This window comes from Eptatretus burgeri, chromosome 16 (genome assembly GCF_056783735.1).
Source record: "Eptatretus burgeri isolate ZD-2024b chromosome 16, Ebu_testis_v1, whole genome shotgun sequence".
Taxonomy (NCBI): Eukaryota; Metazoa; Chordata; class Myxini; order Myxiniformes; family Myxinidae; genus Eptatretus; species Eptatretus burgeri.
This window is the reverse complement of record NC_140976.1, coordinates 25,419,341-25,447,074: the sequence shown is the minus strand read 5'-3', so window position 1 is coordinate 25,447,074 and position 27,734 is coordinate 25,419,341. Positions and strand designations below refer to the sequence as shown.

Here is a 27,734-nt window from a genome sequence, read left to right as displayed (position 1 = left end):
CAAAGAGTTGGAAAGACCCTTTCCATGTCATTTTTCTCAAGATTGTGTGGGGTAAGGCGTTCTTATGCACTCTCTCGTTAAAATAGTAATGAAAAAGTAATCAGTCAGCTTCAGTCATCCACAATGGAATCGATCTTAAATTTTATGGTCTGTTTGTAGGTTACAGTCTGCTGATGAATAGATAACTTACACCCATGTTTTGACCACATTTGCCTATATGTACAGCAAAGCCAGTTCATGTTTGTGAAAGTCTCCTTTGGGCCTGACAGCATAGCTGAGAAGTAGCGTAGACTGGGTTTGATTCCTGACTTGACTATAAACAGTTATCATGGTGCTTCAGAGGAGAAGAAGAGAAGAAGAAGAAGATATATATATATATATATATATATATATATATATATATATATATATATATATATATCTTCAGAATCAATGGATGTCCAGACCATCCTTTGGAGTTAGGTGTTACATCTGCTTTCATACACTCGTAAAATATCCCACGATGTCTTTCAAAAAGAGTGTGCCATTATGTGCCAGGATTGATAACCTGGTAAAGTTTCTCGCCAAGAGCTTACATGGAATATGTTAGTAAATTTAATGTACTGCATGGTAATAAATGTAGTTAATGTGATGTGGATACAACACAAGCATGGTGGACCAACTGGCCTCCTCATGTGTCTAAATTTCCTTGTATAGTATATTCTCATGAGGATAGCAATACTTCATGATGAGAAGAAATCTTGGACGTATGGAGATTTACACAAAGATGGGTTTGTGAATAGACATGTGCAACCTGCTAGAGCTAGCGAAAGACTGATGGCTGAGTGCAATGGGTGTGAAAAGATCAACAAGGCTATCTAAGCATGTCTGTGATGAATATGGATGTAAAGTTCCCAATTTATGAATGTTCTGATGATAGAGCCGATTTCTTATTTATTTATTTATATAGTCGAGGCTCGTGGAGGAGCAAGATCGCTGGAACTTAGAATGGATCAGGACTTACAAACAAACAGCTGAAGGAGAGGGGGAAACCCACAACAGCGGAGTTGAGGGACAACATAGAGACAGACTTCGAAGACAAGGGGTGTGAGGAAGACTGATGATTAGGGGAGGACACAGGGGGGGGGTAGAGAAGTTGGATGCAGAAGCAAACTCTTAGGAAGGAAAACAGGAAAGTTGGAAAGAGGTGTGATTGGGGAGAGTTAACGGGCGACACCAAGTAATGGTTTTGGATGGGGTTGATCTGAGATGGGAGGTGAACAGTTATCTTGAAAACCTGGAGAGAGGAATGAGATTGAAGAGGATATATGGAAGATGATTCCACAGGCAGGAGAAAAGAGGAACAAATGAGTGGAGTTGAGCAGTGATCCTGGATTTAGGTAGTTTCACCAGAGGAGGTTAATGGTGGACCATGTGCACCCTGCAGAAATCTGGAGGGGGGGGGGGGACATAGCACGGAAAGAGCAGAGGGTGCAAGACCAGAAAGGACGTGGTAAAAGACAGAGACCACTGACCCATCTGTGATGGGAAAGTGATAGGCCCGTAGACTCAGCTTCAGCGTGCGAGATTTCAATTATCTTGTTGGCCTTGGTTTCCATGGAATCAAACTGAGCAAGATGTGATGCAGGGGAGTCAGCGCAGAGGGGACAACAATACTCCATCAAGCTGCGGATGAAGGCCATGTAGGTGGATAGGAGTTCAGGTGTGCCAAGGAATAACTTTGTCCGATGGAGGATGCCTAGACTGGCTTTCGAGGCCAATGTTGAAATGTGCTTTGCCCAAGAAAGATCGTGGTTGATAGTGAGACCCAGTAGGTTGAATGATTGAACTTCCTCAAGAGGATTGTTGAGAAAGTCGAAAGGAAGGGTTGTCAGATGGTCTTTTTCGAAGAGAGATAGTGAGGGTGTGAGATTTGTCAGGATTGAAAGACCTATTCCAAGTATTTGACCAGCTTGTGATTTTTTTCAAGGTCTGAAGAGAGGGAAGAGGCTGCAGCTTGCATGTCTGAAGGATGAGGAATGTCATGGCAGAGTGTGAAGTCATCATGAAATCAATAAAGGGGATTTTCCAGATATTCAGACAGATAATTTATGGAAGATCAGGAATAGGACTGGGCCCACTTGGGGGACTCCAGCCTTGACAGGGAGAGGAGATGAAAGGATTCCGTTGAGTGCCACATGTTGGCTACGAGAGTGGAGGGAGTCAGTAGGTCATGTGTGGAGTTGACCTTGGATGCCATTGGCAGAGAGTTTGGAGAGTAAGGCAGGATGCCAAACTGCATCAAAACGACGAGATATGTTCAGAGACAGCCCTAATCTCATATCTGATATTGAGGGCCTCCATCGATTGTTGGGTGAGTATAAGCAGCATGTCCAAGGTGGAGTGACCTGGTCTGAATCCAAATTAGTGATCTGAGATGAGGTTGTTGGAAAAAATAATGAATTTCATATCAACTGTGATTATGGATTCCATGACCTTACTGATGATTGGAAGTAAGCTGAGAGGACTGCAGCTAAGGGGATTGGTTTTTTGGACCTTTTTTAGGTAGTACAGTAATGTTGGCTGATTTCCAAGCAGATGGAAGCTGACCTTGGGCAAATGTTAGTGTGAACAGGGCAGAGAGGGTATGTGCATGAGCACCAGAGCAGGTTTTTAGGACACGTGAGCTGATGCCGTCTGTTCCAGTAGCAGAGTCGGAGAGGAGCGTTGACAGAAACTTCTCCACCTTCTCAGGTGCAAAAGATCCAGAGTCCAGGAGCAGTTGGGTACAGAGAGTGAGGGGTTGGGGATACAAGATTTGGAAGCAAACATCTGAAATCGACACAATAGTGACCTATCAATCTGCTTGCAGAGGTGTTGCAGATCCTGTGATTTTATCTCCAGAGCAGGCAGCCGGCTAAGTTTCCATTCCATTTTACAAACTGGAATCGGTACGACAGAGTTTTGTTAAAAGCGATCTGAGATTTTGATTGCCTTTTGTGTTTTCCAATCAGTTCATGTTTCCTGCGTTGTTGGTGGATCACTCTCACCTGAGCATAGCATACTCACGCTACCCTCACCCCACAACATTTGAGGAGAGCAGTTGTTCCGAATGTTTTGGGAAAAGCCGTCACCATGTTTAAAATCGATGCAATTTTTTTTTTTTTTACTCCGACTCGTTCAAAAGATTTTTAAAATGGTACTTGCTGCTTCCTTGCTTGATATTTAGCACTTAAAGGGATAGACAACCGCCATTGGTTGGTTCCACTGGTGGAGGAGGAAATTCTTCCTTAGCCATCCCAATGAGTGCAGAGCGAACCGCAACGTCATAAAGATTGCATCACCGATACCCAGAGTGCCCTGGGAAGTGACATCACTTTCCCCAAGCTCAGTGGCTATGTTTGAGATCAGGTCAGGTGTTGTCTTCATGCGTTTGTGTGAAATTTCTGTTTCAACTCTTCCATGAGCCTTAGGCCCTGTCGAAAAATGTGCAACACTTTTAAACATAAGATCAAAAAAATTTTAAAAAGGATAATGACCAGATATTGCATTTCTGAAATTTTTTGAAACATCATCGGTGTTTCCTTTTCCAAATACAATTAATTGTTCTTGTGAAAGATATTTTTTTTCTTGAGGCGGTGCTTCTGTTTACTCAAATCCAATTTGAATTGATTTCTCGAATCGTGGAATCTCCCTTGTTCGGTTTTCAGGTGATCGAGGTTATGAGTCGACTCCACAATACTGTATCTGATCACCATGCACAGAGAGACTAACTGATCCTCCCCCCCCCTTTCCTAAGCACCCAACCTCCCTCCCCCCAAATCACTATCTCCTCTTTCCTCACCAGAGAGTTTGTACATTTCCATAAAAAGTGTTGGTGGAGGACTGTCTTCTTGTTTGCACTTCCCCATTTTACCGCAGAGGAAATACGAGGGTCCACAAAGATGGTGGAGGGGGGTGGTGGTGGTGGTTGGGGTGGGGTGAAGGAGGGAAAGGTCGGTCTGATATAACCATTTTGTTGTAATAATTAGAATGCAGAATTGCCAAAACAACGAAGGGCCTGATTGCTGACACGCATCCGCAGTGAGTAAGCTTTTTCTTCCAACAAGCCATTGAATAACAATTGAGCCTTGACCTATCTGGTGCTGGCAAGCATGTTTGTGAAGGAGTAGGTCAAGTTGCTGCCACAACATGTCCCGCAGTACGAGGCCTACACAGGCACCTCTGAACCCAAAGGCCAACGTTTCGATCCCTCGAGCCAGCATCCAAAAGTGCTTCTACACTCTTCGCTTGCCAATATGCCAGCATCCAATGCCGCATGTATTTTCCACTTTGTATTTATTTTGATTCACACCACCCATCAAGCGCAGTGCTTGTAAACAGGCTGATGAGCTGACGCTGTCGTTTTGTATATGCTTTGCTTTTCCATATTAATCATTTCGTTAGCAACCACAATCTGCGCAACTACCTAAAGAGTAAACCCCCCCAAAGCCAAATCCTTTGTGATCACTTTGCAATGAGAGAGCAAAAGAAGTGGGCCCATTGGGAGATGCTGTTTGGATGCACGGAAGCCTAGCAATCACCAGCCATGCTGCTGAGCAGCTGTGTGAAATTGGCAGACAGGTGGCAGGCCCATCTAAGTTTCAGGGTGCTCGGGGACCGAGTTGGATTTGAATCTGTCAACAGCCTTTGAGCTGCTGGGAAGACGCACCTCGAGTGAGCGTGTAAACCTCGGAAGTCAAACGCACAAGACCGACTGAGATCTTTGCACAAAGTTCCATCAATTCCATTTTGGGATCTGTTGAGCCAGTTTTGCTTAAATATTAGGTTTTTTTTTTTTCATTGAAATGTAGTTCCAGAGTTAAGTCAGTCTTTTAAAGCTTGAAAATTATTAGTGACAGGTAAAGCCAATTGTAAAATGTTTTTCCTCCACCTATCCAGTTCTGAGATTTCACCTGCAACTAACTACTAACGTAAGATGGACATCCTATTCGTGATCACACCATCTAATGAGCCATTTTGATGACCTGACAGAACAGAAAGGACTTTCCACTCCCGGGAGAAAATTTTTAATATTGTGCTTTGAAGTGATGGACAGCCAAGACAAAATAGCATTCCTATCCCGAAGCAATTCCGTGCAGACTACTGTAGTGGGACCGATAGTTACCAACTATAGTATCTGAGATACTATCTCATTACTATGTAGTTTAAGTTACCAACTATAGTATACGAGAATACAACTCCCATATACTATAGTTTTAACTGTAGTATTTTTGCCTGGGAGTGGACACATGTATCAGACATTTCTAATCTTAAACGACACCAACTAACCTCTAGAATGGGTTGAGCTACATCCAAAAGCAAAGCAGACATCCTGCCTGATTTGTGACTTACTTCAAAAATGTTTGTACCTTGTCAGCAGTTTTATTGAAATAATCTGCAGGTCTTTACTACTGGTTCAAGTTCACGGGGCAACTCCGACAAAGCTTATTGGCAAGAAATCCCGACAAGCACCGGCACCGTGGGTGTTGGGTAAGGAATAGCTGAGGCAGTGAGCCCTATTCAGCAAACCAAAAGGTCGCCATCCTTTTGAAGCATGGCAGGGGAGGACTTTCTGCTGCTTCTATCTCTTCGCAGCGTGACTCGGCCCAACGTCTCACCGCATGCACACTGAAGGCTCTGCAGCTTTGTTTAAGCTTGCAAAGGCTTTATTTCCATCTCTCGATTAGTGGCGCTTGACTGGTGTGCCTGCCTGAATAGGAGAATGTATGGCTGATTGCTTGTCTCTGCTCCCACCATTGGAGAGGTTGAAGGAATTCTCCAAGCTCTCTATCCATCTCTCCTCTCCCTCTCCTAAACCCCCAGACTTTGTCAGCCTAATTTGATGTAAAATCTTGAATGATGACCCCTCTGATAACTGGACTATCCAAATGAGGTATCCTGTTCATTGTACTTCCAGACTACCCAGCAGCAACTGTTTACACATTGCCCTGTAAGTTGTAGAGTTCAAGTTTGTTATTTATCTTGCTCATCAGATGCCATTAAGGCGGAAGCCACGCGTGTACCCTGTACGAGCATGTGCTTTGGCCTTCGGCCAAGGTGCATGCGAATCATAGTGACAAGCTCTCCGTGGCTAAGCAACACTATTTACTGCACTCTTCAGGGGAAAACGTATATGTATTCGGCTTTGTCACAATCTTTTAACGTTTTTACATTCAAAGGTGTTTCTTACTTGAAGAGCGTGCTCATAGGATGGCCTGGAGAAGACGAATGCACACTCATCTCTAAGCTGTCTAGCTTGGGTTCGAATCCCAACCTAGCTATAAACCGTCATCCCGGTGTTTCATCGGCAGGGTGATTCAACAATGTGGGTGCCGTCCCTCTGATGAATGTCTGTGGACGTTAGAGATCCCATGTTGTCCTTCACGAAGAGTACGTGAGTTATCGCTGGCACCCTGAACAAATTCAAAATTCCTGCCCTAACCAGCAGTGGGCACTGCATCAGCGGCACAGCCACGCCCTCAGCCAATGATGCTACCCCGCAGTCTCATGCTGCCTACGAATTAAGTTGAAAAACACCAAATCCAAGAGTAATAGGTGCGAGGCCAGCCAGAGGCGATGTGATGTTTAATATTTTATTTTGGTTACTTCACTTTGGGGACGAGTCTTTGGTTGGTTGTAGAGATCTCTCTGTGACTGTGATGATCCGCAAATAAAAGGATGTAAAAATGCATTTACTTTACTCTTTTACTTTCACTCTTTTTTTTTTTTTCCCAGTGTGATCTATCATCTCTTTTCCTTTCCTGGTGAAGGGACACCATTGTTTATTCCCCATCTTGCCATCCTTCAGCTGGAAGAGATGCAGGAAATTATCCATATCATATTAATAGCATTGAATTAATCAATTTTCAATGTTGAAGAGGATATCAAATCCAAAACAAGACTGGTCCAAGTCCAAGTCCAAGACTGGTGTGGTGTGGCTGATACAAAATGTCTCTTTTTGGATGGTTCGTCATGGTATTTTCATTGGCAGGCCTCTCTCTTTCTCTCTTTTTTCTCTGTCTGTCTGTCTGGGTCTCTCTGTCTGTCAGTCTCTGTCTGCCTCTGTTTATCTGTCTGTCTCTGTCAGTCTCTGTTTCTCTGTCTGTCAGTCTCTGTCTCTCTGTCTGTCAGTCTCTGTCTGTCTGTCTCTGTCCTATCTCTGCCTGTTTCTCTCTCTGTCTGTCTGTCCTTCTATCTCTGCCTGTTTCTCTCTGTCTCTGTCTCTCTGTCTCTGTCTCTCTCTGTCTCTCTCTCTCTCTCTCTCTCTCTCTCTCTCTCTCTCTCTCTCTCTCTCTCTCTCTCTCTCTCTCTCTCTCTCTCTCTCTCTCTCTCTCTCTCTCTCTCTCTCTCTCTGTCTCTGTCTCTGTCTCTGTCTCTGTCTCTCTGTCTCTGTCCCTCTCTGTCTGTGTCTCTGTCCCTCTCTTTCTCAACCAAACAAAACCTCCTGCCTCACTTTCGCTTTCAAAATGGATGCTATCCTGAATATCAATTCCTTTGTGTTTTTCCCGAATTTAACTCCAATTTTCCTCCTAGGATTGTTAGTGAATACACGCCACTATTCCAGGGAGCTATGGAGGAAACAGCCAGCTTATTATATGTACATTGAGAGACTGGATCAATGTTGATTCCACCGATGTTGATGTGATTCAGATTCGATTCCACAAGATTGCTGGAGATTAGGACTACCTGTTCAGTGTCAGATGGAGGATGAAATTGAATTCCAAATAAAGTTCAAGGTCATTTCCATGATCATAGATGTTTTCCTAGTTCAACTGTCATCAGTCTGGGACACCAATGTGGTAGATTTCTTGAATATTTCCACATTCATTAACTATCAAAATGGTTACCATATCTGTAGTGGTTCGGGCAGCAGGAATTTCTGCAATTGTCTCGGATGCCCAGTTTCTGCACAATGGTATTTGTGCCTGGGTCTCTGCATTGGTTGACAGGAACTGGGTTTTTGCATTGGTTTGGGGTAACAGGATTTTTGCGATGGTCCAGGGTAACTGTGTTTCTGCATTGGTTTGGGGTAACAGGATTTCTGCATTTGGCCAGGGTAACTGGGTTTCTGCGATGGTCCAGGGTAACTGGGTTTCTGCGATGGTCCAGGGTAACTGGGTTTCTGCGATGGTCCAGGCTAACAGGGTTTCTGCAATGGTCCAGGGTAACTGGGTTTCTGCGATGGTCCAGGCTAACAGGGTTTCTGCGATGGTCCAGGGTAACTGGGTTTCTGCGATGGTCCAGGGTAACTGGGTTTCTGCGATGGTTCAGGGTAACTGGGTTTCTGCATTGTTCCAGGGTAACGGGGTTTCTGCATTGCTTCACAGTAGCTGAGTTTCTGCATTAGTCCTGAGTAACTGGGTTTCTGTATTGTTCCAGGGTAACTGGGTTTATGCAATGGTTCAGGGTAACTGGGTTTCTGCAATGGTTCAGGGTAACTGGGTTTCTGCATTGTTCCAGGGTAACTGAGTTTCTGCATTCGTCCTGAGTAACTGGGTTTCTGCATTGTTCCAGGGTAACTGGGTTTCTGCATTGGTTCACAGTAGCTGAGTTTTTGCATTAGTCCTGGGTAACTAGGTTTCTGAATTGTTCCAGGTTAACTGGGTTTTTGCATTAGTCCTGGGTAACTAGGTTTCTACATTGTTCCAGGGTAACTGGGTTTTTGCATTAGTCCTGGGTAACTAGGTTTCTGCATTGTTCCAGGGTAACTGGGTTTTTGCATGACTCCTGGGTAACGAGGTTTCTGCATTGTTCCAGGGTAACTGGGTTTTTGCATTAGTCCTGGATAACGAGGTTTCTGCATTGTTCCAGGGTAACTGGGTTTTTGCATTGTTCCAGGGTAACTGGGTTTTTGCATTGTTCCAGGGAAACTGGGTTTTTGCATTGTTCCAGGGTAACTGGGTTTTTGCATTAGTCCTGAGTAACTAGGTTTCTGCATTGTTCCAGGGTAACTGGGTTTCTGCGATGGTCCAGGGTAACTGGGTTTTTGCATTGTTCCAGGGTAACTGGGTTTTTGCATTAGTCCTGAGTAACTAGGTTTCTGCATTGTTCCAGGGTAACTGGGTTTCTGCGATGGTCCAGGGTAACTGGGTTTCTGCATTGTTCCAGGGTAACTGGGTTTCTGCATTGCTTGACAGTAGCTGAGTTTCTGCATTAGTCCTGATTAACTGGGTTTCTGTATTGTTCCAGGGTAACTGGGTTTCTGCAATGGTTCAGGGTAACTGGGTTTCTGCAATGGTTCAGGGTAACTGGGTTTCTGCAATGGTTCAGGGTAACTGGGTTTCTGCATTAGTCCTGAGTAACTGGGTTTCTGCATTGGTTCAGGGTAACTGGGTTTCTGCATTGTTCCAGGGTAACTGAGTTTCTGCATTAGTCCTGAGTAACTGGGTTTCTGCATTGTTCCAAGGTAACTGGGTTTCTGCATTGGTTCACAGTAGCTGAGTTTTTGCATTAGTCCTGGGTAACTAGGTTTCTGAATTGTTCCAGGTTAACTGGGTTTTTGCATTAGTCCTGGGTAACTAGGTTTCTACATTGTTCCAGGGTAACTGGGTTTTTGCATTAGTCCTGGGTAACTAGGTTTCTGCATTGTTCCAGGGTAACTGTGTTTTTGCATGAGTCCTGGATAACGAGGTTTCTGCATTGTTCCAGGGTAACTGGGTTTTTGCATTAGTCCTGGATAACGAGGTTTCTGCATTGTTCCAGGGTAACTGGCTTTCTGCATTGTTCCAGGGTAACTGGGTTTTTGCATTGTTCCAGGGTAACTGGGTTTTTGCATTAGTCCTGAGTAACTAGGTTTCTGCATTGTTCCAGGGTAACTGGGTTTTTGCATTAGTCCTGAGTAACTAGGTTTCTGCATTGTTCCAGGGTAACTGGGTTTTTGCATTAGTCCTGGGTAACTAGGTTTCTGCATTGTTCCAGGGTAACTGGGTTTTTGCATTAGTCCTGAGTAACTAGGTTTCTGCAATGGTCCAGGGTAAGTGGGTTTTTTCGATTTCCCAACGTGCCCAGATCTCTGCAGTGATCTTGTGTGCACGGGTTTTTACAGTGGTCCAAGGTGCCCTTGCCCCGAACTGCATCAAATGAGCCAAATTCAACCGGGCATAAAATTTGTAAGGTATCGATCAGGACAAAATACCAATAGGATCATCAGATGGGGGGACATCATGAACCTGTTGGGTTTCATCCTCCGGGATATGTCGCTTTGTGAAATGTGATTAGCACACTGGTGGGTGTACTGGGTAACGAGAGTACGCAAAACAGCATACACGTGTGCTTTGCCACTGCCAGGGAGCAGGGGTCGGGGCTAATTGGTCGTTTTCCCAGACACAGAGTCCTGCACATGGCTTGGAAACGATGGTGGGGAGGGGGAGAGTGGGGGAGAGTGAGGAGAGTGGGGGAGAGTGGGGGAGAGTGGGGGCATGCAAGGCCACTGAGGAAGAATTAGGGAAGATATGCTGAATAATTATAACTATTCAAGTTAAAGCCGACATTTTGGTCGCAATCGTGACCACTTTTAAGATGGGGGTGATAGGAAATGAATGTGATGGAGCAGAAAGGGGACAAGAGGCTGAGATATGGAGGAGAAAGGAGAGAGGCGGAGAGACCTGCATGCCTGAGCGACAGAGGGAAAAGAGTTTGGTGGGAGAGTCTGACGAAGCACAGTGTGGAGGGGAGGGCTTGCGTGTCAGTGAAACAGAGAGGTCGAGAAGCATATAAAAGAGGGCAGCTGATGTAGGAGGTGAGGGAGGGAAGGTATGTGAATAAAAGGAAGGACACAAGAGGGGTAAAAAGGGGGGAAAGAAAGCGGTTATGTATAAGAGCTCAGGAAAAGAGGGAAGGGGGAGGGGTTGAATTACAGTCAGGGTGGAGGTTCAGCTCGAGGTTAACTGAGAAAAAGAAAATAAAGACTTTGTGGGATGTTGTGTCCAGAGAGTAAGAAGTTTGAAGTCATTCTAAACTATCGACTTTTTTTCTTTCTTTCTTTTTTAAACTCCGTGTAATGACTTTGTTGCATAATTCGTGATGTCATTGTATAAGTATTATTCCAACTCCCCCTCCCCCACCCCCAACTCCTCCATTCCCAGCTTGCATTACCGATCCGTTGCCTGCAATGCCACGTGACGCAGGTGGCTGCATAACACAGGTTATTTGAAAAAAATTTTAAAAATCCAATTTGCCTGGTAATAATGTCGTGGAAGACGCCATCTATTAATTACCCAGTCAAGCATTTTGGAATTTTTCCATTCATAACCACACTCTGAACCCTTTCCATGACACCCACCCCGCCTCCCTTCCTTGGCTCCGTAATGACCATTTGATTTATTTCCTTCATCTTAGGGGCTACGACCTCATCCTGAACTTATTTCCCTTCCTTGTGGATCCTCATTCCTCTCTACTAACCCTTCCCTCATAGATCGTAAATTGATGGCCATAACATAAAGGTTTATGTGATATCAGGATATAAAAGCACGCATCGTGATTTGGTTTTTATGGTTTGTTTATGAAGCAATGCCAGATGTACGAGAGCTGTTAAAACGTTTGATGAATGAGATACTCAAAGTGATCCAAGACAGGGAGAAAGACGGAGATCATGTACAAGGTTAACGAAAGAGGTTCTGATTCTGTCATTAGTTTGTCGCAATCCAAGAATCATGATCCATTGAATCACAATGGAGCCTTATCCCATGCTGAGACATCCAGATCCTTTACATGTAGCTACTGCCGTACGAGAGTAAACTGACATAACTAGTTCAGTGGATCCGGAGACTGAACAGACGACGGATAGCAATGTGATTTCGTGATCACACAAACATTGAGATAGCAATAAAAACACAGACGTGACACCCAAACAGGAGCATGATATTGCATGTCATGAACAATGTTACCTTGGCATGGGAAGCCACTAAACTGTCACAGCCCGGCACAACAAGCGCTAAATGCCGCAACCTGGAATGAACCCAGACATTCAAGATCGGGCTTGGGGCGAGTGTTTGGTGACTCAGGAGACGTGTGTGACGGGGGCTCGATTGCTCGCGCGTTGCTCCGATTCCAAGCAGCATGCAAATATTTGGACAACTTAATCCGGGCTATTTGATCAGCTGCTTGACGTGCTGCGGTCAGAAGATTTGATCTCACGAACCGGGGGCCCGAAGGCTGGAGCGGCCATCCTGAGTGTCGGTCACCCGTACTCGAATTTGTACGCCGGACACTTTCCCTGCGGGATCTTTGGGGGAACGGACCTCACTGAGCACAAGCCACAGGAACCCGATGCTCTTGCCATGAAACCATGAAGGTTACTTTGCCTTTCCCACTTGGCACAGAACCAGAATGTATTGAGGCGGCGGAAAATCATCGGGGGTATCGTGAGATAAATTCACTTAATGCTTCACCATTTGGATCTCTGTCCAGCAGCAGGTGTGCGTGTGTGTTTGTGTGTCTGTGTGTGTGTGTGTGAGTGTGAGTGTGTGTGCATGTGTGTCTGTGTACGTGTGTGTGTGTGTGTGTGTGTGTGTGTGTGTGTGTTTGTGTGTGTGTGTGTTTGTGTGTCTGTGTGTGTGTGAGTGTGAGTGTGTGTGCATGTGTGTATGTGTACGTGTTTGTGTACGTGTTTGTGTGCGTGTTTGTGTGCGTGTGTGTTTGTGTGTCCGTGTCTGTGTCTGTGTGTCTGTGTGCACATGTGTGTTTGTGTACGCGTTTGTGTGCATGTGTGTGTCTGTGTACGTGTGTGTGTGTGTGTGTGTGTGTGTGTGTGTGTGTGTGTGTGTGTGTGTCTGCATGTTTGTGTATGTGTTTCTGTATGTGTGTGCATGCTTGTGTGTTTGTGTGCGTGTGCATTTTTGTGTGCAGGGATACATGTTTGTGTGTATGCTTTTGTGTGTGTGCATGTGTTTGCGTGTGTGCACATATGTGTGCATGTTTATGTGTGTGTGTGCATGTTTATACACGTGTGTATGTGTGTGTACGTGCATGCGTTTTTATTTTTATACATGTGTGTATCTGTATATATGCATGCGTGTTTATATAAGTGTGTATGTGCATGCGTGTTTATATACATGTGTGCACGTGCATGCATGTGTGTACGTGCATGTGTGTTTATATATGTGTATGTGTGTCAATGCATGTTTATATACGTGTGTATGTGCGTGTTTATATATGTGTGTCGATGCATGTTTATATACGTGTGTATGTGCGTGTGTACGTGCGTGTTTATATATGTGTATGTGTGTGTATGTGTGTGTGAGTTTGTGTGTGCACGTGTGTGTGGGTGTGTGTACGTGCATGCGTCTTTATATATGTGTGTGTATATGCATGCGTGTTTACTGTTTATGTACGTGTGTGTGTATATGCATGCGTGTCTATATACGTGTGTGTACGTGCATGTGTGTTTATATACGTGTGTGTATATATAAGTGTGTGTGTACGTGCATGTGTTTATATATGTGTGTGTATATACATGTGTGTTTATGTACGTGTGTATATGCATGCGTGTCTATATACGTGTGTGTACGTGCATGCATGTTTATATACGTGTGTGTATATATACGTGTGTGTGTACGTGCATGCGTGTTCATATATATGTGTATGTGTATATGCATGCGTGTTTATATATGCGTGTGTGTATATGCATGTGTGTTTATATATGTGTGTGTGTGTGTGTGTGTGTGTGTGTGTATATGCATGCGTGTTTATATATGTGTGTGTGTATATGCATGTGTGTTTATATATGTGTGTGTGTGTTTAGATACATGTGTGTATATGCATGCATGTTGGTATACGTGTGTGTGTATATATGCATGCGTGTTTGTATACGTGTGTGTGTGTATATGCATGCGTGTTTATATACGTGTGTTTATATGCATGCGTGTTTATGTACGTGTGTGTGTATATGCATGCGTGTCTATATACGTGTGTTTTTATGCATGCGTGTTTATGTACGTGTGTGTATATGTATGCGTGTCTATATACGTGTGTGTACGTGCATGCGTGTTTATATACGTGTGTGTACATGCATGTGTGTTTATATGTGTGTGTATATGCATGTGTGTTTATATACGTGTGTGTGTATATGCATGCGTGTCTATATACGTGTGTGTGTACGTGCATGCGTGTTTATATACGTGTGTGTATATATAAGTGTGTGTGTACGTGCATGCGTGTTCATATATGTGTGTGCGTATATGCATGTGTGTATATGCATGCATGTTTATATATGTGTGTGTGTGTATATGCATGCGTGTTTATATATGCGTGTGTGTATATGCATGTGTGTTTATATATGTGTGTGTGTATATGCATGCGTGTTTATATATGTGTGTGTGTATATGCATGTGTGTTTATATATGTGTGTGTGTGTATATGCATGCATGTTTATATATGTGTGTGTGTATATGCATGCGTGTTTATATATGCGTGTGTGTATATGCATGTGTGTTTATATGTGTGTGTGTATATGCATGCGTGTTTATATATATGTGTGTGTGTATATGCATGTGTGTGTGTATATGCATGTGTGTTTATATATGTGTGTGTGTTTAGATACGTGTGTATATGCATGCGTGTTTGTATACGTGTGTGTGTGTGTGTGTGTGTGTGTGTGTGTGTGTATATGCATGCGTGTTTATATACGTGTGTTTATATGCATGCGTGTTTATATACGTGTGTGTGTATATGCATGCGTGTCTATATACGTGTGTGTGTGTGTATGCATGCGTGTTTGTATACGTGTGTGTGTGTGTGTGTGTGTGTGTGTGTGTATATGCATGCGTGTCTATATACGTGTGTGTGTGTATATGCATGCGTGTTTGTATACGTGTGTGTGTGTGTGTGTATGCATGCGTGTTTATATACGTGTGTTTATATGCATGCGTGTTTATGTACGTGTGTGTGTATATGCATGCGTGTCTATATACGTGTGTGTGTGTGTACGTGCATGCGTGTTTATATCCGTGTGTGTACATGCATGCTTGTTTATATACGTGTGTATATGCATGTGTGTTCATATATGTGTGTGTGTGTGTGTGTTTATGCATGTGTTTATATACGTGTGTGTGTATGTGCATGTTTATATACATGTGTGTACGTGCGTGTTTATATATATGTGTGTGTGTGTGTGTGTGTGTGTGTGTGTGTGTGTGTGTGTGTGTGTGTGTGTGTGTGTGTGTGTGTGTACATGCGTGTTTATATATGTGTATGTTTGTGTGTGTACATGCATGTTTATATATATATATATATATATATATATATATATATATATATATATATATATATATATATATATATATATATATATATATATGCCAAATCACTATACGGATCATACGGATGATCCGCTGTGGCGACCCCGAACGGGAGCAGCCGAAAGAAGAAGAAATATATATATATATATATATATATATATATATATATATATATATATATATATATATATATATATATATATATATATATATACATATGTATAATTGCACAAAGCTAGTTTGTAATTATTTTCTCTCTTGCTTGAACATATGTTCCCAAATGAAAGAAGTATAATTAATTTATGTTTGAGAATTTATATGCAAGCAATAAATAGTTTGTATGAGATTGATAACCTAAATTTAAAAATAAATCTCAATGCTCATTATGAATCAATAATATCTTATCTATCTGCAACTAAGAAATTGCCCCAAGCAGGTAAACAATAATTCAGCTGAGACAAGATCAGAGTGGAATATAATGCAAGAATTAATTTTTTGGGGGGGGAAAAAATATTTGAATTTATTGATAACTCATGTGGATCGGCTCACTACACTTGCCTCTCCCACATCGTTGCAGAGATTGATGTCACAGATTGCTGTGTTGTCATGATAAACACCAATCATAATGCAAAAATTTGTTTTGTACAAATTTATTTTCAATTTCGGTGATATTGTATTTATTTGAAATTTATTATCAATATAAAAAGGTCCAAGTGGTCTAAATGGTCTCGAATGTAACAGGTCAAAATGGTGTTCAGCTCCATTTGGGTCTTTGGGTCTTCAGGGTCTTTTGGGTCTTCTTTGTCTTCAGGATCTTTTGGGTATTTTGTGTCTTCAGGGTGTTTTGGGTCTTTTGGGTTATTTGGGGTACTTTTGGTTTTTGGGGTCTTTTGGGTCCTCAGGGGACTTTTAGGATACCTGGGTCTGTGGGGTCTTAAAGGGTCTTCAACGGTCGAAGGGGTTTCAGCATACTAAAGGGTCGAAAGGTACATTCCAAAAGCACATAGTTAACAGACATACGTGTGTGAAGTCAGGGTGCAACTGATGTTCCAACAGTACGTAATTAATAGACATATAGTCATACAGCTTCAATGTGAAAGGAACATTCCAATATTATGTAGTTTATAGATGTACGTGCAGTCTGCAACCAACGTTCAAACAATATATAGTTAATAGACATATAGTCACATGGCTTCATGGACGGACCGTGCTTTTCGTTTTTATATGTTTCGATGCTGGCACTTCTCAAAATTTTCTTGCATAAATTATTCACATGCATTGTCCACTACAACTTATCATCAATTAAAACACCATGAAATGTGGTGTTTACTGCTTTGCATGAATCTGTTTGGTTAATAAAAATGGGGTCCCGGAAGCATAGAAATTGTGGGATGAAAAAACCATGTAGTGGGTTTTATTTAAATTCAGTGAGAGCTCACTCGCCAGAATCCAATCAAAAACATGTTCCGCTTGAACACTGACTGTTTCAAGTAAAATATGTGGACCTGGATGAGAAAATACGAGATTTGAGTCATCGGCAAACAAAATGAAAGACAACACATCAAAGAATTTGTTCGTCATTAATATAAATTATGAATAATAGAGGCCCTAATATAGAGCCCTGCATGTCACCACATGTGACCAGTGTCTGGCTTGATTCATAATTATTTAAAACGACAAACTGTTTTATATTTGTCAGGAAATTCTCAAAACCACTCCAAAGCCTTTCCTCGAATTCCATAGTATGATGATTTATGCAAGATAATATTATGGTCGATGTCATCAAATGCCTTGGAGAAGTCAAGGAAAATACTAACTTTGTGGGAATGATAAACAATGGCATTTACAATCTTATTTATGAATGCAAAGAAGCATGAGTGGTGCTATGTTTCTCCCAGAAACTAATTTGTGAATTACACAGGGTATCAGATTCATTCAGAAAATTAATCACTCGAATATATATATATATATATATATATATATATATATATATATATATATATATTTTTTCATAATACACTGAATTAATACACCAGGGGGTTGACTCAGCCTGCCATCCTTCCGAGGTCGGCGAAATGAGTACCAGTGTACTGGGCCGGTGTATACCCCGGTTAAAATAGGTGTACCATATCCCTGTGTCGTAAGAGGCGACCAGGGTTGCGTCAGGAAGGGCATCCGGCGTAAAACATGTGCAAAATCACTATGCGGATCATACGGATGATCCGCTGTGGCAACCCCTAACGGGAGCAGCCGAAAGAAGAAGAAGAAGAAGATGTATATGTTTTTTTTTCAATAATTTTTGGAGAAGGTTGTTAACAAGGAAATTGGGTGGTAATTGCAAACCTCTTGAGAGTCTTTTTTTTATACAGGAACAATTTTAGAGATTGTCATTTTCTCAGGTACAACTCCAGAGGCAAGCAATAAATTGAATATGTGTCAAAGGAACTATAATTTCAGGAAGTATATTTTTAACGAATATATTATTCATTCCATCATGACCTGCATTCTTTTTATTTTTAAAATGATTTACAAGATCCATAATCTCTCCTGCATGAGTTGGGAAAAGAAATAACTAATTGGGATTGTTTAAAAATCGATAAAACTTCTATCTCAACGGGAATCCTCCTGGCTAAATTATGTCCAATATCCACAAAATAATCATTAAAATATTCAACAAAAGCACTTTTATCCTCAACTTGATTATTATTTATATTAAGTTGCCTTCCTCACTAAAGTATCTTTCTCACTCTTAGTCATCATGCCATTTATAATTTTCCAAGTGCCATTAATATCATTTTTATTGTCATTTATCTTCCTGGAGAAATAATCTCTTTTTCACATTTCTTAAAAGACTTGTAAGTATATTTTTTCATAACTAGAACAGTACTCGTAGAGTACATAGTCTTGCCTCGCATGTTCATTCTGAACAGAAATACCATTGTTAACTGAACATGCTATTGACTAGAATTATTTCTTGAAAAGGGCCCTGTATAAGGCTCAAGAAGCCTTTTTTTTAGTAGTTTTTTTATTTTTTTTTTAGTAAAAGTTGGGAACATGACTTTTTAACAAAATTAAGGTATGCTGAATTCGACTAGGCCTGTTCCCAAGCTGAATTTTGAGTTTTTGACCATCTAATTAGCATAAACAAAATGGCTGCCAAATTGACAATTTTGGGCACTTTCTTGAGACAGGCACTACTATACCAGCCAAATGCTAATCTATTTTACTTGTGAACAACTGTTAAGTTGTTAAATTAACTGTTAAGTTGTTAAGGGCTTGTGTAGGCCTATACTAATGATTCATTCTTGTTTGCAGGCGACAATGGATCCCGTGATTAGCTTGAAGAGGCCGTCACCTGTAGACTACAGCCTGTGCATTTTCTGCCAAATGCATAAAGCCAGAAAACAACCTGAGTGAAGCAACTGAACATGGATTCACAACACTCAGAAATGCAGCCTGTAGCAGAAAGAAGCTGAGGGACTCCAAAAATATAGACTTAATTGATCGTCTTGAGAATGCAATAGATTCTGCCACAGCCGTATCTCTTGTGTGGCACAGAATGTGCTATGCCCACTTCACGGACAAGAGTAAAATAGAACGTCTTCAGAGGACTCACACAGAGTATTCAACAGAGGGAGCAGGTTGCAGTTCAGGTGTTTCAGGTGGTAACAGAGGTTCATTGCGAAAAGGTGTGCAGCCAGTCAACTGGAGCCTTTGCATTTTCTGTCAAACTGCAAATAAGAAGGCACGACTGATCTCCGTCATGACTAAGCAAATGAGTGATCAAATAATTCAAGCCTCACATCTTGACTACAAAGTTGGCCTTTGACTGGCAGGAGTGATTGACCTAATTGCAGCTGAAGCCAAATATCATCTGCCTTGTCTTAGCACATTTAACAGGTCTACCTCCAAAATAAAGCAGGAGTCAGCAAATACTGACCTTTGCTATGATATGGCTTTGCCAAGAGCTCCATCAATCAGCTGACAAAGGACATGTGATTCTTCTGGATGATGTATGGGAAAGGTATAAGGAGCTAGCTGAGGAATCTTCAACCATGATTCAGCCGTCCTATCAAAGCAGAAGAGGAACATTAAAGGAAAAGTTGCAGTCACAGCTTGGGGATATTTTCAATTTCTTTCCTCACATCTTGACAGTTGTATATCAGAACGAAAAACCGTATTGATTCCCACTAAGTACCAGCCAACAGCAGTTTTGCAGATGAAAGCAGACACAGAGGAGAGTGAGGAAAAGTTAGCCTTTCCGAAATATGAGCCCCAGGATAAGATTTTCCTTACACTTGTTCATGTAGCTATGAAAGTCCGTGGAGACATGATGGAAACTCCAGGACACAAAGGGTTCTCTGTCAGTGAAGAAGATGCCATAGCATGCATTCCCAAGAGTTTATATATGCTACCGAGACTGATCGTCGGTGGCCAGGCATCCCTTGAAGATGATAGCCCTGGGAACAATGAAGAACAAGTCAGGAGCAGAGTTCTGAGTGTGGCACAAGATCTTGTCGACTGCGTCAGTGGTGGCAAAAAATGGACTCCAAAACATGTTGGTCTTGCAAGTCCTCTTCATTAAGCTATGTGGTCAAAAGACCGAGTACGATTGTTCAACAAGGCAGGGCATTGCCTGAGTTACGAACAGGTGTTGCAAGTAGACACTTCCTTGGCTGAGGGCACTCTCAAATCATTGGACAAAGCAACTGATGCCATCATTCCACCAAACATTGAGGCAAATAAATTCATCCACTACACCTGCGATAACATTGACATCCTTGATGAAACACTTGATGGAAAGAATACCTTCCATGCAACTCAAATGGCAGCATGGCAACGAGGCCAAACAACTGATGCTTCTCTTAAAATCTCGAGCTATCCACAAGACATACTTTGATTGTGCCAAATGGCCTGGAGGAGCTGCATCCTGTCAGTATAACTCGTGGAAAATGCAAGCCAGTATTCACAGCACCCGTCGACGAAGCCTGCTTCGGCGAATCTGAGGAGGACAATGAGTATGCAAGACAAGCAAAAGCTACAGACCTAGCTTTCTTCTTGCGCCATCAAAATTCAGAGATAAAACCTTCTTGGACACTATTCAATCAGTCATTGCCATCAGAGGAACCAGAACAGACAGACAGCAAGCATTAAGATATTTGCCTATAATCCTTGCTCCCGCTCATGAGTTGGATACTTTGAATACCGCCGTGAAGAGTTGCATGGCAATATCTTCACATTTTGGACAGGAACATACAGTCCTCACAGTCAACCAAGCGCTGCACTGCAGACTTATGGAGCTAAAGTGGTCTGTTCCAGAATACCAGGATAAGTTAATACCTCGCCGAGGTGGCCTTCACGTATCGATGAACTTCCTCAAGGTCATAGGAGATTATATTAATGGTTCCGGACAAGCTGAAGTATGGATGGAGAGTGGACTGCTCGGGCAAGGCGCTGTAGAACTTGTTCTGGCAGGAAAGGCATACAACAAAGCTATGAGGGCACACAAACTGACTTTGCAAGCTCTGTGGCATCTCCTGATGCCAAGCCTTCTCTCCTTTGTTGCAGAGGTGGACGAGGACTACCATGCTTGCATTTCCAGGATGGCTTCTGATGACGACCCACAGAAGATTCCAGAACTGATAACATTTCTGGATCAGGAAAAGTTCAGGAAGCTCCTGGATGATTTTGTTGAGAGTAGATCTGATGATGTGAACTTCAGCTTCTGGTGGCAATATATGGACATGGTCGCTATACTTCTGCAATACGCTCGAGCTCAGCGTGATGGCATCTGGGATATCCATCTTTACTCTTTCAGTCTGATGTTGCCTGACATCAAGCGGTATGACCAACTGAACTATGCATGATGGGGTCCAGTGTATCTAGTGGAGATGCATAATCTTCCAGAACCTGTTTTAACAGAGTTCCAAAGAGGCAATTTTGGCATCAGGAGATCTGCTCACAAGTTCAGCCAAGTAGATCCTGACCAGGCCATGGAATGGATAAATGGCACAAGCAAGAAAGGAGGTGGTATCATTGGTATCACCAAGACGACATCAGCTCTGTGTAGGTGGACACTCTCCGTTAACCTGAGATCTCACATAGCAGAACAAACCCATGGAATGTACAGTCTCCACTGTGGGAGTACAGACCTTCACAACGAAGCAACCAAATCACGACAAACGAGAGACAATGATGACGAGAATTGTTTACTTTCCACTTTCCAGGGATTCAGTGTGTTCTCATCTGTATCACATCCAGGTACGTTGCAAAACCTTGTTACGAAAGACCTAGCAACAGAGTCAATTCAAGAATCATTACTACGTGCGAAGGAGCTTGGACAAGAAGAAGTCAAGAAATTTGTTCAGGACAGGTTGATCGTGGCTGAGCAATGTGATAAGCCACATGTTTCAATCCATGACCATCTGTGCAGGAATAATGCCCCAACATTTGCCACTTTATACGATGTGGTTAAACACACAAAGGACAAAGACAAGAAAATTGTTCTGAAGACAGACAGAAATGTCATCCGACATCCAATTACTTCCTATGAGGCGGGTCGGCCAGTTCATTTGCCATCTGTACTCCAACATGAGCTTCTTCCGGTCCCTGTATCCCTTGCCAAAATGAATGGTACACTACACACTGGAAACAAGTCGTGACTTGCCAACGTGATAACAGAAGACATAGACTGTCCTGAGACAATTCAAATTCATGACACGTCAACTTGCCTTATCATTGATGGACAAGCATTGGTAGTAGCTCTTGGAAAGCTTGATGATGCTGTAACCTTTGGAGATCTGGCCAACACGTACATGAAAACTGTGCTGAAAGCAGGTTCCAAATATCAAAGAATTGATATTGTGTTCGACAGATACAGGGAAGAAACAATCAAGGGTACAACCAGAATGCGGTGCAGTAAAGCAGCACGGCTAATCAGAAGGCCTGTGGAAGGTCGTGATGTACCTCTTCCAAAGAACTGGTCAAATTTTATGTCACTAGCTGATTATAATAAAGCAGATCTAGCACATTTCTTGTCTGAGGAACTGTGTTCGCAGGCGCCTAAGGATAAAGAAATTGTAGTTGCCGGGGGATTTAGAGAGGAACTCGAGGTGAAGTCATCAAAAGGTACAACTTGATTTGACACCTCTGAAATCCACACATGAAGAAGCGGACACAAGATTGGTGCTGCATGCCGTCCACAGCCAGTTTAATAGAGGTGTGTCTTCCAGGGACACTGATGTTCTCCTGCTTCTGGTATCCCACTTTTGACATATGCAATGCGAGCATCTCTGGATGATGTCGGGCACATCTAAGAAACGGCGGTATGTACCCATTGATGCAGTTTTCAACAAACTACCAAGAGGCTCAGCAGCATCCTTGCTAGCATATCACGCATTGACTGGGTGTGACACCACCTCCTACATCGTAAATCACACCAAACGTTCATCATGGAAGGTCTTTGAAGAGCACCATGAATTGCTAAAGAACTTGGGCATTAGTGAACTCAAAGAGGAAACCAGCAAATGTTCAGAAACGTTTGTCTGCAGAATATACAATGTACACACAACAGACTCTGTTGATGCAGCACGGCATTTATTGTTCTCCAAGACGGGGAAGTCAGAAGCCATGGCCCCAACAAGTGATGCGCTCCGTTTCCATTTGATGAGAGTACACTATCAAGCGATGATATGGAGAAATTCCCACTGCCCCACACCTGAGCTCCCTGCACCCTCTGAAATGGGATGGAGACTTGGGGAATCAGGACTGCGACCCATACTGTTGGCATTGAGTCCCATTCCAGACAGTTGCCTCGAGATGGTAGCCTGTGCATGTCGGAAACAATGCAAGACTCACTGCTGCACATGCCGGAATTCAGGATTACGATGCACATCAATGTGTGCATGCCAGCAACAGGTTGATGATCAGACTCCTTGCATGAATACAATGTGATTTGCCTAAAATATGTTAGGCATTCCTGAAAACTGTTTATGCTGACTGAAATTTGTTCACGTAGCAGCATGATAGAACATTGTTTAGTTTTTATGATTACAGACTAGCAAATTTAACTTCGACATTTTATTAATAAACATCGGTAACCATGTAAACATTAATTAAAATGCTTCAAATATGTCTTAATCATTTTTCTTGATCCTCAAAACGTAGGTCTAGACAACTCATTTGTCAGGTTTGCATACATAGTAACAAAGTTACAGCAGAAAATAGTTTTTTGGTCATGGCGGTAGCTCATGAGCATAATAATAGATTTTTGGCATGTTAGGAATTTTATTAGCCTGTAGCTTTGATCTTTTGCTCAAGGGACATTTCTAAGATGCGTACATGTGAACAATGTGCATTTATTTAAATGGTATAGTAGTGCCTGCCCCAAGAAAGTGCCCAAAATTGTCAATTTGGCAGCCATTTTGTTTATGCTAATTAGATGGTCAAAAACTCAAAATTCAGCTTGGGAACAGGGCAAGTCAAATTCAGCATACCTTAATTATGTTAAAGTCATGTTCCCAACTTTTACTAAAAAATGCTTCGAGGATGCACATTTCTCAGAAATACGTCTCGTCTACAACTATTATGGCCCACTTCTGTGATGGCCCATATACCCGTGCTATCCTATTATGTACCCTGTTATGTCACATAGTATCTTGGCATGGATTATGAGTGTAATCAATGAAATCTTCATTCACATCCGGTCGGTCATACATCAGATACAAGAAGTTTCAGATTTTTCCGATAAAACTTTCAATTCAACCAATTACTGCTGGAGTGCCACTTCACCAATGACATCATCGTTATCACCCTACCCTATATACCCAATGGGGAGGTGATGACATATGCCAAGTTTCAATTTTTTTCATTGAGCTGTTTCAGAGAAAATTATGTCCAAATTTTTTCCTTTAATCCAATACGTCTGCCATACCATGTGACTTATGACATCAGAGTTAGCAATAAAATATTATCCATGGGGAGTCTCTCCCATGTGTAAAGTTTTGCATCAATTGGCCAAGCAGTTGCAGAGAAAAGCATTTTTAAAGCAAAAAATATATATATATATATATATATATATATATATATATATATATATATATATATATATATATATATATATATATATATATATATATATATATATATATATATATATATATATATATATATATATATGCGGACACACACAAAGACACACAAACACACACAGACAGGGGCATTGCAATAGTCTCGCATCCCTTTGGGGTGAGACTAATTAGTGGATATTAGTGGATGTAAGCCGAGTTTGTTCAGCAGGATTAGATATATACTTATCATCCAAACTATTTTTTGTTATTTATTGCTCTCAATAAGGATTTGGTGGTCCATGGAGATCTTGGAATCTTCTTATAATTAGAGGATTTCAATGTCTACAAAGGGATGATTTCATCAAAAATCTGAATGAACATTTCCAAAAGCTTATAAAAAGATTTATTACTATCTTGCATAACTAAGACTTCACACCAATCAATTACACTTAGATTTTCTTTTAATCTACTAATATTTTCGGAAGTCAACTTATGAGTTAATTTTCTGGAAGTAAGTTTCGTGCAACAGAGTAAATCAGGTATTTTGCCAATACTGGAAAGAAGTCCATAATGTCAATTTTTGATGAGGCAATTCCTGCTTCAGGAAATGGATAAACTATTATATATCAATCAACGTGGCTGATTGTTCAGCTACTCTTGTTAGTCTGACTATATCGGAGAAAATGAAGTGGCCAATATTATATCCAAGAAATCTTGATAAAAAGACTTTTGGCTCCAACAAAGAACCTCAACATTAAAATCACCCGTCAAAAAGCAGTGCTTTCTATGAATATAGGATTGGATAATAGAACGTGATATTCATGTAAGAATTCATTTTTGTTCGACCGTGATGGTCTATAAATAATACCCATCAAAATTCCTTTTTGAACCAGGATTAATAATTTCAACCGTTTCCAGTACAGTCGTCATCCAATTGAACTCAGAATTGATCTTAAAATCATAATTAAAGGAAACAAATAATGCAACTCCTTCTCGTCGAGTTTGTCTATTATTTGTTCCAATATCAAAACCCGGCAATGATGAAAACGAACAAGGTTTATCATAGAGCCATGTCTCCAAAAGAACAATCTCAGAACTATTGGGGTTGATTTTTTTTCTTCTTTCTAAGGGCAGGCACAAATTTCCAAAATTCTTATTAATATTTCTTACATTAACATGCAACAAAGAGAAAACATTTCTTTCATGGGATTTAAATTTTTCAGAGAATTGATTCTCAGTACGTTTTGTGTTGCATGGATGTATTTGGTGCTGAATCATTTGTCTTAAAATTATATTTAAATTCAGCCTGATTATTATTAAATGAGAGCAATTTCATCATCAAATTTATGATCGTCAATTGACAGTATCTTATTTCTAGCAAGGGCTAGTTGGCGCTGCCCGGGGGGGGGGGGGTGGTGGGTAGGGATGGAGGATATCTGGCACTTCCCGGCTGGATGAGCTTTTGGCACTTCTCATTATTTGTTCATTTTCTCCTATTACTATTTTTCTTTCTTCCATCCTTCTTCCTTTGCATCATTTCTTATTAAATTGACATAATGATTGTTGTTAGCCTGTTGTTGGCTTTTTGGTTAAGGTAGCTGGCTTGGGACCTTGGGGTCCTGAATTCAAGCTGATGTTGACTGTTGAATTAGCACCAGGCGGGGTTGACTCAGCCTGTCATCCTTCTGAGGGTGGTGAAATGAGTACCAGCATGCTTGGGTAATAACCATTTGGGGTAACCTATGTCAGAGTGGCAACTTGTCCAGGACTGTACTCCTTGCCAATGAAAGTGCCTCAGCAACCTAAAGTGGCTTTATGACATGAAAGCAATGTTATTATTATTATTATTATTTTTAATTACTGTTGTTATTTGCAACGCCCTCTATGATTACGCATGAAGAGCACCCGCTCCCTGTGGGAGTCACCATGGGAATCACGTTATTATATTTCTGGCTATTAATACCAAAGCAGAGTACCCACCCTACTGGTGATCTTGTTTCTAGAGTGTACGAGGTGCAGTGGGACGCAAGAAGCACGCGCGCCAGCATCAACTCTGCTTTATTGCGCGACCAGAAGTACACTCCTGCCACCCCTAGCGGGCGAGGCATGATATACGAAAACCCAATCACGTGACACAGCACACTCCTCCCCTCGTAAAATGACCCGTCACACGATGAACGGACAATCACAACGACCATCTGAAACCCATCAACACTCATAATCCTCCAAGTACCGCGGCCGCACCCTGACCCGCCTCGGACGGGCAGCGCCGCCAGACAGTCCAGGCTCAGATGCCTCCCGGCTCGGTCGAGGTGACACCCTCGCCGGACTCGCACTTTCCGCAACACCAGCCACCCCCGACCGCCCAGCCTGCCCGACGTCCCCGGGTAGGACGGCATCAGGCGAAGACCCCCTTGGCGTCGGCCCAACCAGCCCCGGCGATACAACGTCAGGTGCCGGCGATACTACCGGTGGGGGTCCCGCATCGTTCGGCCCGGGGAGGTGTGGGGGGGGGGGCGACGCTGAACAGTGATCATGCATTTGGTCCACGTGCCGCTTCCACACATCCCCACCATCAGTCAGCACCATGCAATTCGCTGGCCCCAGCACCACAGAGACCACCGCCGGCACCCATTTGGAACCGTGGAAATAATCGCGCACCATTACCCGTTGCCCCACCTCAAAGCTGCGCAGCCGCGTCGGACGCGACATCGCCCCACTCCCCGACCCTCCAGGTCGCAGCAAATCCAGCCTGGACCGCAATGCCCGTCCATAGAGACGAATGGCAGGCGAATAACCCGTGACAGGATGAACTGCGTTCCTGTAATGGAGCAAAAAGACATCAACCACCGTCTGCACAGGTGCAACACCCCCCCCCCTGCGCAAAGCCCGCTTCAACATCTTGACAAACGACTCAGCTTGGCCATTCGTCTCAGGATGATACGGTGCGGACCTTAGATGTCGAATACCATTCTGGCGCATAAACTCATCAAATACACCTGCGATGAACTGCGGACCATTATCAGAGACCAGGATCTCCGGCAACCCTTTATTAGCAAAGATCGTCCGCAGTTTCTCTACTGTAATGTTTGCTGATGTATGCTGCATTACTACAACCTCCGGCCATTTAGAGAATGCATCGATCACAATCAAAAACATTTTGCCATTAACCGGTCCCGCAAAATCTACATGGACCCTCTGCCAAGCTCGGTCTGGCACAGGCCAGAGACCCGAAGCCCGCCGCGGGTTATCAGCATCTGTCTGGCATGTGGCGCAACGCTTAACCAACTGCTCAATGTCCTTGTCCAACCCCGGCCACCACAACAGGCTACGAGCAAGACTCTTGGTCTTCACGATGCCAAGGTGACTGACATGCAGTTCTTCCAAACACCGCTGCCTGAACCTCGGT

General features: G+C 42.5%; 1 protein-coding gene and 1 pseudogene across 1 annotated transcript; both read left to right on the top strand.

Annotated features, from left to right (window-relative positions):
- Positions 1 to 12,441: 12,441 nt before the first annotated feature.
- LOC147010736 (uncharacterized) lies at positions 12,442 to 18,674 on the top strand (the record flags this gene model as incomplete). The annotated part of the gene is made up of 5 exons (XM_085860316.1): positions 12,442 to 12,839; positions 14,319 to 14,538; positions 14,647 to 14,776; positions 15,091 to 15,158; positions 18,573 to 18,674. Coding segments are annotated over 5 exons (918 nt in total), but the record flags the coding sequence as incomplete, so codon positions are not given.
- Positions 18,675 to 18,816: 142 nt separating this feature from the next.
- LOC147010735 (uncharacterized) lies at positions 18,817 to 23,399 on the top strand (annotated as a pseudogene).
- Positions 23,400 to 27,734: the final 4,335 nt, after the last annotated feature.